At 43.6% G+C, this 17,922-nt stretch overlaps 1 protein-coding gene across 8 annotated transcripts in view; it reads left to right on the top strand.

Moving 5' to 3' along the window:
* The window catches only part of LOC132382593 (membrane progestin receptor gamma-B-like), a 127,812-nt gene extending 115,051 nt beyond the window's left edge, over positions 1-12,761 (top strand). For 6 of the 8 annotated variants that reach the window (XM_059952956.1, XM_059952959.1, XM_059952954.1 and 3 more), the window contains 4 exons: positions 10-54; positions 3,007-3,103; positions 7,242-7,386; positions 9,052-12,761. In XM_059952956.1, coding sequence (XP_059808939.1) covers positions 10-54; positions 3,007-3,103; positions 7,242-7,386; positions 9,052-9,317 — 553 coding nt within the window. In that variant the 3' untranslated portion in view covers positions 9,318-12,761. The remainder of the gene's footprint in view (positions 1-9; positions 55-3,006; positions 3,104-7,241; positions 7,387-9,051) is intronic. The other 2 variants (XM_059952953.1, XM_059952960.1) reach the window with 1 other exon arrangement.
* The last annotated feature ends 5,161 nt before the right edge of the window (positions 12,762-17,922 follow it).

Here is a 17,922-nt window from a genome sequence, read left to right as displayed (position 1 = left end):
TGCACACAGGCTCGGAATGCCTTTCACCCACTTTAACAGCAGCGACACAGAGCGGTAAGTGTCTGTAAAGCCAACGTAAGGACAGAATAGCGATCCTGGCTGTTTCAGTGTAAATGCTGCTAAACCCTCACAGCGACTATTTACCGTGAAGTATCTTGCATTGAAACAGCACAGGAAGCTGTTTTAGAACGTGCATGTTACTGTTGTTTAGTATGCAGTGATTGATGTTTAGTATTTATATATTTATTTATGCTTAAGGCTGTCAAGGTCCCTTAAGATTTTCATGGCCAGGGGAGGTAGCGGGGATAAGTTCCCACTACTTAATAAATGCTCCCAATGACGCTGCTCTCAAATAATCTCTGACAACCAAGTTCAGCTCTTGGCATTCATGTGTGGCTTAGCTACTAAGCCCAGTGGAACCATTTCCATGGACAGGAGAAGGGGCAAAGGTTGGTTACAGATGCCTTAAAACTAGTCACTTTGGGCAGATGGGATTTGACAGCCATGGTTGGCTGTTCGTATAGGAGAAGGAAAACTGATTTCAAACCTCTGCTGCCTTGCAGCTAAACTCACTCATGGGGAAGGCTTCGCGAGCAAAGCCCGCAGGAAAATCCGCAGCTAGAGTCCTTAGGGCAGTCCCTATGCTGAGTTCAACGCTGACTGGCAACTCCAGTACAAGAGTATAATATAAGACTATAAGAGTTGGAATGTTATGGTGAGGTTGTATGAGGCATTGGTGAGGCCGAATTTGGAGTGTTGTGTGCAGTTTTGGTCACCAAATTACAGGAAGGATATTAATAAGGTTGAAAGAGTGCAGAGCAGGTTTACAAGGATGTTGCTGGGACTTGAGAAACTGAGTTACTGAGAAAGGCTGAATAGGTTAGGACTTCATTCCCTGGAGTGTAGAAGAATGAGGGGAGACTTGATAGAGGTATATAAAATTATGATGGGTATAGATAGAGTGAATGCAAGTAGGCTTTTTCCCCTGAGGCTAGGAGAGAGAAAAAAAACCAGAGGACATGGGTTAAGGGGGTGAAGGGGGAAAAGTTTAAAGGGAACATTGGTGGGGCTTCTTCACACAGAGAGTGGTGGGAGTGTGGAATGAGCTGCCAGATGAAGTGAAATGTGGGCTCACTGGCAACATTTAAGAAAAACTTGGACAGGTACATGGATGAGAAGGGTATGGAAGGATATGGTCCAGGTGCTGGTTGGTGGGACTAGGCAGAAAAATGGTTCGGCACAGCCAAGAAGGGCCAAAAGGCCTGTTTCTGTGCTGTAACACTCTATGTTCTATGGTTCCTATGATGCCACTGGTGCCAAAGTGTATCAGGCTCTGCCGTTCCATCAGCTGCCTGGAAAGGGGGGGAGCCTGCTGGAGCAACAGCTTGCTCTCCGTATCACAGTGTACTGTGTACTGTACACAGTACTGTACCACCAGCTAGGATGCAATATCCATTGTTGACCCTGATCGACGAAGGCCATCATGCAACAGGAATGAGAATTGGAATTGGTTTTATTATTGTCACAAGTTCTTAAAGCCCCACCATCTTTGCACATCATTCACCCTATGATGCCTGAGCCCCCAGATGGTTCACTGTCACCCCACCCACATCTCCAACCCCACTACAGGTCAAGCCCTTTCATCACCCTCTTACCCTTCACCCCACCCCACTGAACGTTCCACCCTCAGTCACTAACTTCCGAAGTCCTTGCTGCATTTCCTAGCCTCCTCCACCCACCCCGGCTCAACCTCAGTACCCAATCCCACCCCATCGCCGCCCCCCCCCCCAACCATTCCCTCTATCCTCATTGTACAGGGGAGACCATTCTAACTGGTTGCATTGCCATCTAGTACAGAGGGTCCTCTGCCCAGGATTAGGGTAACTTCAGAGGGTTGTAAGTTCAATCAGCTCCATCATGGGCACTAGCCTCCTCAGCATCGAGGACACCTTCGAAAGGAGATGCCTCAAAAAGGTGACACCATCATTAAGAACGCCCATCACTCAGGATGGTCCCTCTTCTCATTGCTACCGTCAGAGAGGGGGTTACAGGAGCCCCAATGATTTAGGAACAGCTTCCTGCCCCACACCACCGCCAAGCGATCTCTGAGCAATGATCCAGCCCAGGAGATCTACCTTACTATTTTTGTTCCCTTTTTTTACTGCTTATCTAATTTATATATATATATATAACTTTTCTTTCCTGTATTGCACTGTAGATCTCCCACAAAACAACAAATATTATAACGTATGTCATTGGTAATAAGCCTGATACTGATTCCACCCCCACCCCTCTCTACTCACCACACCTCCCAATACAGCTTGCACGATCAATACTCCGCTTGCACCATCTGTGACCCTTCCATCGCTCTGTGCCCGTCAACATCCTCCGATCCCATCGACCTGGTCTCCACCCTCACTGCCCTCGCCCCTTCACTTCCACCGCCTAGCCCAGCTCACGGACCCCACCCGCTCAGCGGCCACTCCCCCACTTTCACCGATGTCCGTTGGACTGTGCAACCAGACACGTGAGATGTGAGTTGGTTGGCAGCGGTGGCTACTGGTCTGGGGTTTGGGGGACTCCCGTCAGGTTTCCCACAACCGGTTGATGCGGCATCCTCACCAGACGCTGGACATGGTGGGCTTGGTGGAGAGCGGGATCAGAACAGGCCATGTGTTGTCCACTGATGGTATAGGTCATTGATGCTCATCGGTCCTGCAATCATAAAATGTGTCCATTTGGACAAGGTACCACACATGGCCACTGAGGGTATATAACAACCGAAGTGAAACACTCCAACTATTTCTCGGGTCTGCCTAAATGAACCTTTGGTGGAACCACATTTGTAGAGGGGGAGGAAAGTGAGAAAGAGGGTAACTAGGAACTTCAGCAGCCATTTCATGTCTGACTGTAGTAGCCACAACAACAGGCAGTCTTTATTCACATTGTAGAAGGAACATGTTGTTGTTGTTATGTTACCTCCTCTAATACTTGTTCATCTTTCAGATACCCGGAGCAGGAACACCCCAACGTGAGCAAAGTCTTGCGACTGGTGGCCTTTGCTTATCCATATTTCTTTGATAACATCCCGCTGTTTTACAGGGTACGTCCAGCGTTGTGTTGTATCGGTAACATTAAGAATGCTCTCTGCTCACTTTCCTTTACTTCAGTGAACTTTGCATGCTTAGAAGCTGCTGACACACTTCAATTCCTTCCACAACTTTGGTTTCTAATGCGGTATATCTAACACACGTGCTGTGTGTGTGATTTGTGCTGTGTGTGACTGTTGGTGCTGTGTTTTGCACTTTGACCCCGGAGTAACACTGTCTCGTTTGGTTGTATTTGCACCTTGACCCTGGAGTAACGCTGTCTCGTTTGGTTGTATTTGTGAGCATTCATGTATGGTTGAATGACAATTAAATTTGAATTGAATGTGTTAATAATTCCTGCTTTTGCTGTACTTGCTACATTTAGTGAGGTATAGACCATAACACATAGGAGCAGAATTAGGCCAATCAGCCCTTCAAGACTGCTCTGCCATTTCATCATTATTATCCGTTTCAAACCCATTCTCCTGCCTTCTCCCCATAACCTTGGACACCGTTACTAGTCAAGAAACTATGAACTTCCATTTTAAATACACTCAAAGACTTGGCCTCCAAAGCCACCTGTTGCAACAAATTCCACAGATTCACCACCCTCTGGCTAAAGAAATTCCCCCTCATCTCTGTTCTAAAAGCATGTTCTTCCTTCTATTCTGAGGCTGAACTCTCAGGTCCTGGACTCGCCTTGTATAAGGAGGGTTTTTAAGATTTGTGTATAAATTGAGAGAGACACTTTCTATAATGGTCATCTCCATTTGCTCTTGAGATCATAATTAAAAGCGACCAATTAACCTACTGACTGGTACGTCTTTGGACTGTGGGTGGAAACTAGAGCACCCGGAGAAAACCCATGTGGTCACAGGGAGAAAGTACAAACTCTTTATAGACAGCGGTATCATCCATAATGGAATGGCAGGACAGACTCGATGGGCTGAATGGCCTAATTCTGCTCCTATATCTTATGGTTTTATGAGGTTCTCTGCTGGTCAGAGTCTGGATGGAAATCAAACACAGAAATAAAACCCAAACAAAAACTGAGAATCAAATCACCTTGACATTCAAATTGTGTCAGACCAAGGTAGGACATGCACTTATTCATTGCCCCCATACGCCAATGGTGTTTAGGGCAGCAATGAAGGTCCTCCATCTGTCTGTCCATACACATACAGTTATAGAAGGATTTTTCATTGCTGTTTCTGTAACAAATGCTTTTTGACCAGTCAGGGTTGATAGCCAAGACGTACAAACAAGCTGGATGAACTCAGCTGAAAAAAGCAGTCAACGTTTCGGGTCGCGACCCTCCGTCAGGGTTGTTGGCCCTGAGCTGAACCACAGAACCTGGAAGATCAGTGGGCCATTCTTCGTTTGCCTTCTACCCTTTGAACCGTTTGGCAAGGGTGACCCTGCCAAGCACCAAAGCATAAAGCTCTGACTCCAGCCAACACTGAGTCACTGAGGCAAGCAAACCTCCAAACCCTACAACAGGGTTGTGAAGGACATACTAGGGTAGGACACACACAGTGAATGGTAGAACACTGAGGAGTGCAGAAGAACAAAGATATCTGTGAATAGCGATCCTTAATTCCATGAAAGTGGTGTCACAGGGTTATGGTTTTCCACATTTGCCCTTCATAAATCAGAGTATTTAGTACAGGAATTAGGGTGTTATGTTGAAGTTGTACAGGACGTTGGAGAGGCCAAATCTGGAGTATTGTGTACAGTTCTTGTCACCTACCTACAGGACGGATATCAATAAGATTGAAAGAGTACATAGGAAATTTACAAGGATGTTGCTGGGCCCTGAGGACCTCAGATATAGGAAAAGGTTGAATAGGTTAAGTCAACAACACACACAAAATGCTGGTGGAACACAGCAGGCCAGGCAGCATCTATAAGGAGAAGCACTGTCGACGTTTCGGGCCGAGACCCTTCGTCAGGACTAACTGAAAGGAAAGATAGTAAGAGATTTGAAAGTAGTGGGGGGAGGGGGAAACGTGAAATGATAGAAGACCGGAGGGGGTGGGATGAAGCTAAGAGCTGGAAAGGTGATTGGCGAAAGTGATACCGAGCTGGAGAGGGGAAAGGATCATGGGACGGGAGGCCTCAGGAGAAAGAAAGCTGGGGGGGGGGGGGGGAAGCACCAGAGAGAGATGGAGAACAGGCAAACAACTAAATATGTCAGGGATGGGGTAAGAAGGGGAGGAAGGGCATAAACGGAAGTTAGGGAAGTCAATGTTCATGCCATCAGGTTGGAGGCTACCCAGCCAATATATAAGGTGTTGTTCCTCCAACCTGAGTTTGGATTCACTTTGACAGTCGAGGAGGCCATGGATAGACATACCAGAATGGGAATGGGACGTGGAATTAAAATGTGTGGCCACTGGGAGATCCTGCTTTCTCTGGCAGACGGTGTTCAGCGAAATGGTTTCCCAGTCTGTGTCGGGTCTCACCAATATATAAAAGGCCACACCGGGAGCACCGGACGCAGTATACCACACCAGCCGACTCACAGGTGAAGTGTCGCCTCACCTGGAAGGACTGTCTGGGGCCCTGAATGGTGGTGAGGGAGGAAGTGTAAGGGCAGGTGTAGCACTTGTTTTGCTTACAAGGATAAGTGCCAGGAGGGAGATCGATGGGAAGGGATGGGGGGGGACGAGTGGACAAGGGAGTCGCGTAGGGAGTGATCCCTGCTGAAAGCAGAAGTGGGGGAGGGAAAGATGTGCTTGGTAGTGGGATCCTGTTGGACGTGGTGGAAGTTATGGAGAATTATACGTTGGACCTGGAGGCTGGTCGGGTGGTCGGTGAGGACAAGGGGAACCCTATCCCGAGTGGGGTGGCGGGTGGATGGGGTGAGGGCAGATGTGCAGGAAATGGGAGAGATGCGTTTGAGAGCAGAGTTGTTGGTGGAAGAAGGGAAGCCCCTTTGTTTAAAAAAGGAAGACATCTCCTTCATCCTGGAATGAAAAGCCTCATCCTGAGAGCGGATGCGGCGGAGACGGAGGAATTGTGAGAAGGGGATGGCCTTTTTGCAAAAGACAGGGTGGGAAGAGGAATAGTCCAGGTAGCTGTGTGAATAGGTTAGGACATTTTTTAACCAGAGCATAGAAGAATGAGGAGAGACATGATGGAGGTATACAAAATTATGAGGAGCATAGATAGGTAAATGAAAGTAGGCTTTTTCCACTGAGGTTGGATGAGATCAGAACTGGAGGTCATAGGTTGAGGGTGAAAGGTGAAATGTTTAAGGGGAACCTGAGGGGGAACTCCTTGACTCAGGGGGTAGTGTGAGTATGGAATGAGCTGCCAGTGGAAATTGTGAATGCAGGTTCGCATGCAACACTTAAGAGAAGATTGGATAAGTACGTTGTTGGGAGGGGTTTGGAGGGCCACGGTCAATGGGACTGGACTGAATAATATTTCAGCATGCACTAGATGAGCCGAATGGCCTGTTTTGTGTTATAGTGCTCCATGACCCTATGAAGCAGATGTTTATTATAAAACTGAAACAGAATTACATACACATTTTGCACATGTTGTATATATTAATGTATGCATAATATGTATATATGCATGTAATAAGCATAGCTTACATACAAATACATACATACATGCATGTATGCATAAATAAATAAATAAATAGATAGATAGATAGATAGATAGATAGATTTGGACACCCCCCCCCCCCCCCCCCCACCGGCAGGAGGTACCGTAACAGTAGGACAAGGACTGTTAGGATGAGAAACAGCTTCTTCCCCCAGGCTGTGAGACAACTGAACTCCCTGCCACCTCCCAGGCCTCATCACATATGAAGCCCTAGTAGCGTTATACGGTTTACTAATTTGTCTGGTAAATGCACCTCATGCTAAATGTCAATTTCTGGAATATATTTTATTTATTTGTGGTAATATTACTTCATGTGTGGTGTGCGAGTTATGTGTACTGTGTCGTCCTCCTGGGTCTGGAGAAACGGTGTTTCATTTGGTGGTAGACATGTACACAGATGAATGACAACAAACTTGAACTTGACTTGCACTCCTGATGTGTTCACTTGATGTATTATCACAAGTTTATGCTGAGTTTTGCTGGAGAAACTCTGGTGTAACAGAATTTGTTTCTGTCTTCTTTTCCTCTGCCCAGCTGTTCCTTTGCAAAGGAGAGGGATGTACACACAACGAGACGATTCCCATCCACTACAAACACATGGCGCTTGCATTCCTGACTGGCTTCCTGTTTGCAACTCACTTACCCGAGCGCCTTGCTCCAGGGAGATTTGACTACATCGGTGAGAAGCTGCAATTATGCTATCAGTACCTCAAAGCCATTCTTAGTGGTGTTACCTATAACCCTCAGCATTTCAGAATATATAGAACGTAGAGCCACAGAGACACATAGCACATAAACGGGTCCTTCAGTTCAACTGATCCATACTGCTCCAGATCACTTCTTATGTGAGCCAGGCCCAAATCCCTTTAAGCCTTCCCTATCCATGTACCTGTCCAAGTACCTTTTAAATGTTGTTAATGTACCGGCCTCAACCACTTCCTCTGGCAGCTCATTCCATATCCTGACCACCCTCTGAGTGAAAAAGTCGCTCTTCAAGGTCCCCATTAAATCTCTCCCTACTCACCTTAAGCCTGTGCCCTCTGGTATTCCCTAAAAAAGATTGTAAGCATTCATTTTATCTGTACCATCATAGTTTTATACACCTCTATAAGGTCTCCTACCCTCCAAGGAATAAAGTCCAAACCTCCCAAACTCTTTCCATAACTCAGTCCCTTTAGTCCCCAAAAGCATCCTCATAAATGAAAAATACAGAGCCTGAAGCCAACCCTTGCTCTGCCCAAGACAGACGACAGGATAGGAACAGAGTAAGTTTGAGATTGCTATTTGTTTAATGTTGACGATATACATATTAATAACCTGGGTTTTTAATTCTATGAGAATAATAATCAAGAAGAATATACTAGGAACTTACAATTTAGAATCTTATAGCCAACACCAATACAAAATCCATGACATTCCTTCGGTCTCCCTCAGCTGCGTATCATGGCTATGTGAAGACCATCCAATGGGTTATAGACTTCTCCCTGTTTTGATCACTGCTGGAATCCCACTGATGAAGCCCAGTGACGGATGTTGCTTAACGAGGAGAGGACCTGGCCAATAACCTTCATTATACCAGGTGCTCTCATTGAAAGCACATGGGGCAAATCAATGTGGCTTTGTGATAGTGGAGAACTAGGAGAAAGGTGGATGGGTCACCCAATCAAATCTCCTGCCTGAAGTTAATCACGGACTTTTCATCCTTGTCCTTAGCAATTTCATACATGGGGCTCCATTATCTCTGAGGATGGAGATGTTTAGGGAGCTTCTTCCAACATTAACTGTTTAGTTATCCACCAAATTTCCCAACTCATTGTGGTAGATCTTTGACCTGATCCTTTAATTTTGAGCGCACCAGGTTCTCCCCATGGGCTGCACTTCCTCTGAGTTCGTATAACCCAATGCTATACCATCTCCGACTTGGGTATGTCTGGCACATCCTCCCCTCCTACCCTACCTACCTTGATGGCAATTGGTTATATTATTGTCACATGTACTGAGATACAGTGAAGAACTTTGTTTGCATGTCATCCAGACAGATCACACCAGGGTCTATACTGTGTTGTATATGGAAATGAATAAACAGTCAACATTTCAGGCCAAGACCCTTCGTTCTACAGGGTCCTGATAAAGAGTCAACTGTTTATTCATTTCCATCAATGCTCACTGACCCGCTGAGATCCTCCAGCATTTTGTATGTGTTGCTCTGGATTTCCAGCATCAGCAGAACCTCTTGAGATTAAACACAGACTTGGTTTCATCAATATTACTTCTTACTTTCAAAAGCACGGAGTAAATTTTGCCTGCTTAGTGACACCCTCCTCTCTGGATCTCTTCCCTGCAGGTCACAGTCATCAGCTGTTTCATATCTGTGCCATCATAGGCACGCATTTTCAGATGAAAGCCATCATCATGGACATGACGTTGCGCCAAGCTTGGCTCAAGTTTCATACGCCCCTCCCCTCATTCATGGACACCATTGGTGCAGTCAGCCTCGCCCTTCTGGTGAACATCCTCATCATTGCACTGTTCTCCCTGGGCTTGTACTGGAAACCAAAGACACTTGAAGTAAAGGATCAACACTACACTGAGAAATTAAAAAACGATTAAGATGATAATCCTGACTTTGGCCGGGCTGAGGAAGGGGCCTGGATGACTGAAGGAGGAAAAAGCATTTTGGGGAAAAAACACCTCAGTTAAGCATCCTGACAAGGGAAGAAATGAAGTGCACGTCTATTTAAAAAGACAAAAATTCCCAAACGATATGCTGTGCCTTTAATGGATGTATGGTAACCTTTAATATGCTTATTCCTGGTTCTGTGGCTACTTAGAGAAGACCATCATGTTGTTGCCTTATAAACCTGGGCTAGGTGTGAGTTCAGGATCAATCTCAGTGCCTTTGAGAGCTTTTCTGTAAAAGCTCTCCTTTTTGGGTGTAAGTTAACATTTTGCCCGAGACAGATTTGATTGGGCAAAAATTCCTGAGACCAAGTTCTGAGATTTTAAGGAAAAGAATTCTTTTTTTGCACTTGAATCAATAGATGCTCTTCTCAATGTCTGTTCCATGGGGTGTTAACAAATAGCCATTGCCTTAACTCCAAGAAGAAACAGGCATTTGTCATTATTTGACTGTAAACTTGAGAAAATAGACCAACTTTAAAAAAAAACTGACATCTTGATTTCGCCCTTATCTCTGACTATGAGTCAAATTTGACTGAGACTAGATTTAAAGAAATCATTCGCAAGATAAAAATGGGGTAGAGAAAAAGAAAGGCTTACAAAGAGAATTTCAAATGTTAGGACTTGAAGACGTGGCTGACGACAATGAAGCAATTCACTGATTTTCTTTGCAAATACAGAAAGATCTCAAAGGTCTGTTAGGCTCGAAGAGATCACGAAAATAGGAGGGTGAGACCATTGAGGAATTGTGGTAGAGAATTTTAAAATGAAGGGGAAGATGTTACACTGCTACTAAATGAATTCTGTTAATGTGCAACTATAATCTCAAATGGGACTTTTCAAGTTGTCTATGGTACTCTGAAAACTTCTTGTTGCTGTAAGGGTCCCTTGCTTTGCCTTACCACTTCCCTCCTTGGAGCATTGTACTCTTGTCTAGATTAGATTAATTAAGGTTACAGGAAGCATTTTGTTCAAACTTTCATGAAAATATCAGGGGGAGAATTTCTCAGCTGGGTAAGTTCCAATAATCTATTTTGCTTCTCACTTGAAGGAAGTTGAATATAAGGAGGTCCTGAAAGATCAGGTCTACACTTCTTCTCAGCACAGCGATCAGAGAAATAGTCCCCTGGCGGCAGCTCAGAAATCTTGATTCAGAATACTTTTTCCTCTTGTATATTGTGAAATTATGGTCAAACTCGGCAATTTAGCATTTCCTCACTAAAGGGTGTAGGTCAAAGTTCAGACTGTATTAGGTTGTCAACACCAAACTCTGCTATAGGTAGGAATGGATTTCCAGGTCTCCATTAAGAACGGTTCCCGAAATTAGAAGTTAACAGATGGTATCTATTGCAGCCTTTTATTGGTGTGAATCTACAGTACTGTGCAAAAGTCCTAGGCACCTTAGATTTTTTATATGGTTTCAGTTGATATGGCCTCCACAGAGCCCTGATCTCAACATCATTGAGGCTCGCTGGGATTACCTGGAAAGACAGAAGCAAGCAATACAGTCAAGATCCGCAGAAGAACTGTGGCAAGTTCTTTAAGTTGCTTGGAAACACCTACCAGCCAATCTTCTTGCATGATACTGCATGATAGTGTACCTAAGGGAATTGATGAAGTTTTAAAGGCAGAGGGTGGAGACACCAAATATTGATTTAATTTAGTTTTTTTTTACTGTTTACTGCTCTTTATAGTAATTTTTTTTAATATTTAGAAACTTTTCATTTCATTATTTTTGAAAGCATCTTCACTTTACAGAATGTTTTTATGTGTGGCTAAGCTTTTTGCACAGTACTGTGTATGAACAAAATGCATTAAAAATATTAACAAAGAAAGGAAGTTCAACTAAACAAGGTTTAAATCTTCCAAGATATTTATGTTGCATTTGATTAGACAGGAAGATTCAATTGCAACTTTCCCAGCTTCTAGTGTTTGGCAAAGTTGTGATGTAGGAAACAGGAATTCAGTAATTTTATCAATGCAAACTTTTCGCCAGTGCCTTTTTCCTAGGGTGGAAGTAGCTAATACAAGAGGGCATAATTTTAAGGTGATTGGAGGAAAGAATGGTGGGGGAGGGTGATGTCAGAGGTAAGTGTTTCACACAGAGAATGGCAGGCACGTGGAACGATCTGCTAGAAATGGTGGTAGAAGCAGATTATTTACAGACATTTAAGAGGATCTTTGATAAGTGCAGGGATGAAAGGAAACTGGAGGACGATGTGGGAGGGAGGAGTTAGATTGATATTGGAGTAGGTTAGAAGGTTGGCACAATATTGTAGACTGATAGTGCTGTGCTGTTTTATGTTCTATGTTCAAACACAAAGGAAAGAGTTAGAAACACTTTACATATGCTTATTGTTTTAACAGACAATACAATCCATTTATTTTGAATGAATATGTAGTGCATCTGCTACAACTAATGAGTGGGGAAATTTCATCTGTGCATATTACCTATGACAATGCTAGTGTCACGTGTCAGCAACAATTCAGTGACATATTCCGAGATCAACAGAAACCTAGACAAACCCCCTCATCCAAACTCAAACTGATGGGAACTGGCCCTTACGATGTGAGATAACATTCCACTTAAAGGTTAGAGGTTTCATTGTTCTACTTATTGAAAACCAAATTGACTCAAAACCTGTGACAATCTCGTATGCTCAGAATCCGAATCACACTCAGGAGTATTACTGACATATGTTGTGAATTTTGTTGTTTTGTACCAGAGATATGGTGCAATATATGTTAAAATAAGAAATATATAAAAAGTAAATAAGTAGAGCAAAATAGTGAGGTTGTGTTCACGGGTTCATGGAGCAGTTAGAAATCAGATGGTGGAAAGGAAGAAGTAAAACATGTCTTCAGGCTCCTATAGCTCCTCTGTGATGATAGTAATGAGAGTAGGGCATGCCCTGGATGGTGAGGGTCCTTAATAATGGATGCTGCCTTCTTGAAGCACCGCCTTTAGAAGATAATGGATCGGGAGAGAGGTTACATGCCTACATGTTAAGGAAGCACTGAAGCTTGCATTTTCAATTGCCTGATTTTTAAGCTCTGTCTTGAAAGGTCAAGTCATCCATCCAGCCATTGAAGATTGATTTTTTTTTTAGTTAATATACTTACAGCTGAAGGCATTCCTCAGAACATTCTGCAAATGTTCCTGAATACTTTTGGCTGTGTGTTGCTTAAATCAGGTTGAAAAGTTGTAGTTGTTGATTGGATGATGTTGTGGGGCAGAATATCTGGAAACAGACTGTTGGAGGAGTCAAGAATGGGGTTGGGGGGAGGTTTAGATAGAAGGGTCAACTTAAGTGATTTGGGCTAAGACCTCTTATTTTTTTGCACCAGGATTTGTAGAATATATAAGTAATTGAAGCAGAGATTCTGAAGCTTTCTTAGACAAGTTGAAAAAGAAGGGAATAAGGAATAAAGGAATAAGGAAAGATTATGCAATCTTATCATCATATGGAGGATAGTCAAGTATAAAGATGAATGGATTGATTGATCTGTTGGCCTATATTATCCTGCAATGAGTTTGTCATACTTGGAGATTCATTCTGTGTTCTCAGCAGATACACAAAAACAAACCATTCAGCTCATCTAGTCCATGCCAAACTATCAACCTGCTGAGTCCCATCGGCCCGCACCCAGATCATAGACTTCCATGCCGCTCCCATCCAAGTTCCTATCCAAATTTCTCTTAAGTGTTGAAATAAAACCCACGTCGACCGCTTCCGCTGGTAGCTTGTTCCACACCCTCACCGCCTTTTGAGCCAAGAAGTTCTCCCTCAGGTTCCCCATAAATATTTCACTTTTCACCCTTAACCCATGACCTCTATTTCTAGTCTCATCCAGCCTGCTTGTATTTGCTCTATTTATACCCCTCATCATTTTGTATGTCTCTATCAAATCTCTCCTCATTCTCTTACACTCCAGGAATTAAAGTCCTTGCCTGCTCAACCTTTCCCTACATCTCAGCAAAATAGCCTCTTTAAGCCAAGCTGGATTTTTGCTCCATGTGACCCTTACTAATGGAGTGACAGACAGAGAGCATGAAAAATAGTACCAAAAAATACCACACATTTGCTTTTGGTTAGACAGGGAAGATTCAAAATATTGACTGTTTATTCATTTCCATAAATTCTACCTGACCTGCTGAGTTCCTCCAGCATTTTGTGTGTGTTGCTTTGGATTTCCAGCATCTGCAGAATCTCTTGTGTTTACAGATTCACTCTGCTTCTGTTTATGACAGGTTTAAACATTTTCCCGCTTTCAGAATGCAATATTCCACACATTATTACTTGAGGGGGGGAAAGTAGAATGATTTGTAGAATGAGGATGTAAAAACTAATGGTTAATCATTCAAAACATATCTGTTTTACCATTGGATAATTAATGGTCTTTGAAGTATATTAGAATATACAGTATTGTGCAAAAGTCTTAAGCACATGAATATAGGACGGGTGCCACGGTACTGTATTTGTCAATGTGGAGCAGAGAGCGAGTTTGTAAATCTGGCGGGAGCTAAAGATGCTGGGAGTGGTGAGGGTCTTGGTCCACGGGAGGGGTGTGGCTCAGGTGGCGGAGAATGAGTGCCATGGCAGGAAGGTGGTGTGGGTGCAGATACTCCCAGCCCTGAGACACCAGGCAAGCTCACTTGATTCCAAACAATCATCTTATTGATTATTAGAGAACATATCTTTGGTGCTTCCTTCCCCTTTTCCCAACCATGACTCCCCTCTCCCTGCTCCCTTCCGACTCTCAGTCTACAATACAGACCCACATCAGAATCAGGTTTATCATCAGTCACATCTATCATGCGATTTGTTTTCTTCTGTGGCAGCAGTACAGTGCAGTGCATAAAATTACTGCAGTCCTGTGCAAAAATCTTAGGCACGGTAGCCATATGTGCCTAAGGATTTGCACAGAACTGTAAGAAATGAATAGAAATCTCTTAGCTGTTTCCCCTGCTCTACAATATAGAAATATATGCCTATGGATATCCTAAGTGTTTAGCAGCATCTGAACTTATTAATTTTAGATAATTAACCCTTACTCTGCTGACCAAATAGAGACTAAAGGACAGAGGGTTATCCCAACAACGTCATTGAGAATATTTTAAAGATTGCTGAGCCATCAAATAGTAACCATAGTAAAAGTGAACAGGAAGGTATGAAATGCAGTCAGGAAGTGGTGGGTATACATCCTCTGTTATATTTTTGTTTGAAGGATTAGAGAACTCAGGGCAATTTAGACATATATTTAAAGCAGCGGTTGATAGATTCTTGATTAAAAAGGGCATATAAATTAGCTATAATTGAATGGTGGAGTAGATTTGATGGGCCAAATGGCCTAATTATGCTCCTACATCTTAGGGTCTTATGACTTAGAAGTGAAGGTGGGGTTTGGGACAGATCATTTGAATAGCAGAGCAATCTTGGGAGGCCAGGTAGCATATTCCTACTCCTAATTTATTCTGGTGGAGCAGACAAGAAGGTGAGACCTGGGGCAGATCACGTTGAATGGCAAAACAATCCTGAAGGGCCGAGAAACCTCCTGTTTCTACATTCCTACATCTGTTTTGTTCCAGATGCCATCAGCCCACCAAGTCCCCAGGCTAGTACTTCGCAGGTTTTAAAATACAGAACTGCGAAAAAGCCTTAGGCACCCTGAATGTTTCTATATGGTTTCGGGTGCAGTGCAGGTTCACCCATCGTTCTTTTAAAGAGGGAGTTAAAGGTGAATGAATGCTGATACACACTCAGTGGCCACTTTATTAGGAATTGGAGTGGAATCCAGTGTGGCCTACTGCAGTAGTAACTAATTCACTTCAAAGTTCAACATGTTGTGCATCCACAGCTGCTCTCCTGCTCACCACTGGATGCATGGTTATTTGACTTACAGCCAACTTCCTGTCAGCTTGAACCAGTCTGCCCATTCTCCTCTGACCTATCACATTCACAAGGCATTTTCTCACACAGAACTGCTGCTCACTGGATGTGTTTTTACTTTTCACACCATTCTCTGTAAACATACGGGTTTGTAGGTTGTTTGGTCACAGTGGGCTCATTGGGCTAGAAGGGCCTATTACTGAGCTGCATCTCCTAAGATATTCAAGAGGACATGGCTTTAAGGTAAAGGGAGGGAAGTTCAAGGGGGATGTTAGAGGAATGCACTGCCTGAGTCAGTGGTAGAGGCAGATACACTAGTGAAGTTTAAGAGACTACTAGACAGGTATATGGAGGAATTTAAGGTGGGGGTTTATATGGGAGGCAGGGTTTGAGGGTCGGCACAACATTGTGAGCCAAAGGGCCTGTAATGAACTGTACTATTCTATGTTCTGTAAACATAAAATAAAGCCCAGCGGCTCAAGCAGCATCTGTAGGAGGAATGGTGCCGTGAACGATTCTGGCCAAAACCCGGCATTGAGGCATCAAGCTTGCACGGTTCTGACCTGAAGCATTGCCAGTTCCTTGCCTCCAACAGATGCTGCTTTGCGCTCTGGGTCCCTCCAGCAGGTTGTTTGCTGCTGCAAGACTGACTGATTGGCTGAGGGAGCACATGCCTCCACCGAGCTTTGGCTGTCCAATCTGTGTAATCATAGACTTATGAAGGGGTATGGCATAGAAACGAACTCTCTGTTTCACTACTGAGCAACCATTTACACCAACCACTTTCTATTCCCTCAGATTTCCCCCTAAATTTTACAACACTAGGGTTAGATTACAGCAACCAGTTTTTTGGGATGTGGGCTGAAACTGAAGCAATCACAGTAAGGGGCCCTTCTGGCCCAATGAGAACCACTGGCCAGTTACACCCACGTGACCAATTAACCTGCGTGATTTAGACTGTGGGAGGAAACCTGAGGTCCAGGAGGAAACCCATGCAGTCAGTGGGAGAACGTACAAGCTCCTTACAGAGAGCGACGGGCATTGAACCCAGATTGCTGGCACTGGAACAACGTTACACTAACCGCTACACTACCGTGCTACCCCACGTCCTTCCAGCAGAAAGTTTGTTGCTCCAGACTCTAGCATCTTGTACCTCCAATCAGTCTTCCAAAGCCCCCGTCCCAGCTTTGAAGAAATTTCCTTGAAAAATTGCACTTCCATTTCTGTGACTTTGGTTCAAATTTATCTTTTTCTTATGAAGATGCCAGAGTAATGCTGGAGCTCGGGTGATCTTGGCACCGCACTGTGTGCACGGTTGAAAACTCTGACGCAGAGCTAACACCGAAATCTGGAGCTGCAATGGATCACCTCAAACTTACCTGCTTACCTATTCATGCCCAAAAATATTAAAATCTGGTTCTATGGATAGAAAGGGTCTTGAAGGGGCACGGGTGCAATACAGGCAAGAAGGATAAACTCAAACAAATAGACAGGTCAGCATGAATAAATTGAGCCAAAGGGTCTGTTTCCATATCGATTGACTTTATGACTCAATATGACAGTCCAAACCTAGAACAAACTGTTAAGTACTACTTCATTTGTGAAAAAAAGATTGCTGGCAATTTTCTAATATTTGTAATGTTTTTAACTTGAATCTATTAGCAACAGCACCTTGAAGGGACATAGCCTTACCCGTTTATTTATGTCTGTTAAAATAAGTAGATTTTTAATGTTAATTTGAAGTGTCTTGTTACATAAAATCTGATTGTAAAAATATTTGAACCTGTTACAACATGATTGTCAATAAACTTATTTTATGTCTCCAAAACTAGGGAGTATAAATATGAGATACTTTAAGAAGATCATAAGACATAGGAGCAGAATTAGACCGTTCAGCCCATCAAGTTTGCTCTGCCATACCATCATTGCTGATTTATTTTCCCTCTCAAGCCTGTTCTCCTGCCTTCTCCTTCTAACCTTCAATGACCTTTGACCTCCATTTTAAATATACTCAGCAACTTGACTTCCACAACCAAATGTGACAATGAATTCCACAGATTCACCAGCTGCTGTCTAAAGAAATTCCTTCTCAACTCTGCTGTAAAGGGATGTCCTCCTATTCCAAGGCTGTGCTCGACGGGCCTAGACTCCCCACCGTAGGAAACATCCCTTCTGCATCCACTCTATTGATATTCGATGTGGGGAGGTGGCTATTACAGGGAGCATAGTGAATTGAAGGAAATTGACAGCATTCTGGATATTGACAGAAGAAAGTGTTATATTTCCATAAGCACTTCATCAACTCAGGTCATCCAATGAGATGCATTTTTGAAGTGGAGCCTCTGCTGTAATGTAGGAAAAGTTTCACTATCCTTCTTTAACACCATGCAGTACAGTGAGATCTTTTACATCCACTCGAATCAGTGTGTACAACATTAGCACCATTGCAGTGCTGCAGTGGAGCCTGACTTTCGATTTCCAAGGTAGGAATTGAGCAAACAAGCTCTCATTCATTAATTCTCTGAGAAAGAACTTCCGGTAAGATGGTGGCACGGCTAGTCGCAGCGGTCCCTTCCAGTCCAACAAGTGGCGAAAGCATTCGTCTTAAACATTTTCTTGTGATCACAAGACCCTGCTTAGCTCAG

Source organism: Hypanus sabinus, chromosome 28 (genome assembly GCF_030144855.1).
Source record: "Hypanus sabinus isolate sHypSab1 chromosome 28, sHypSab1.hap1, whole genome shotgun sequence".
Classification (NCBI taxonomy): domain Eukaryota; kingdom Metazoa; phylum Chordata; class Chondrichthyes; order Myliobatiformes; family Dasyatidae; genus Hypanus; species Hypanus sabinus.
The sequence above is the reverse complement of the archived record's forward strand: the minus strand, read 5'-3'. Positions and strand labels throughout refer to the sequence as shown.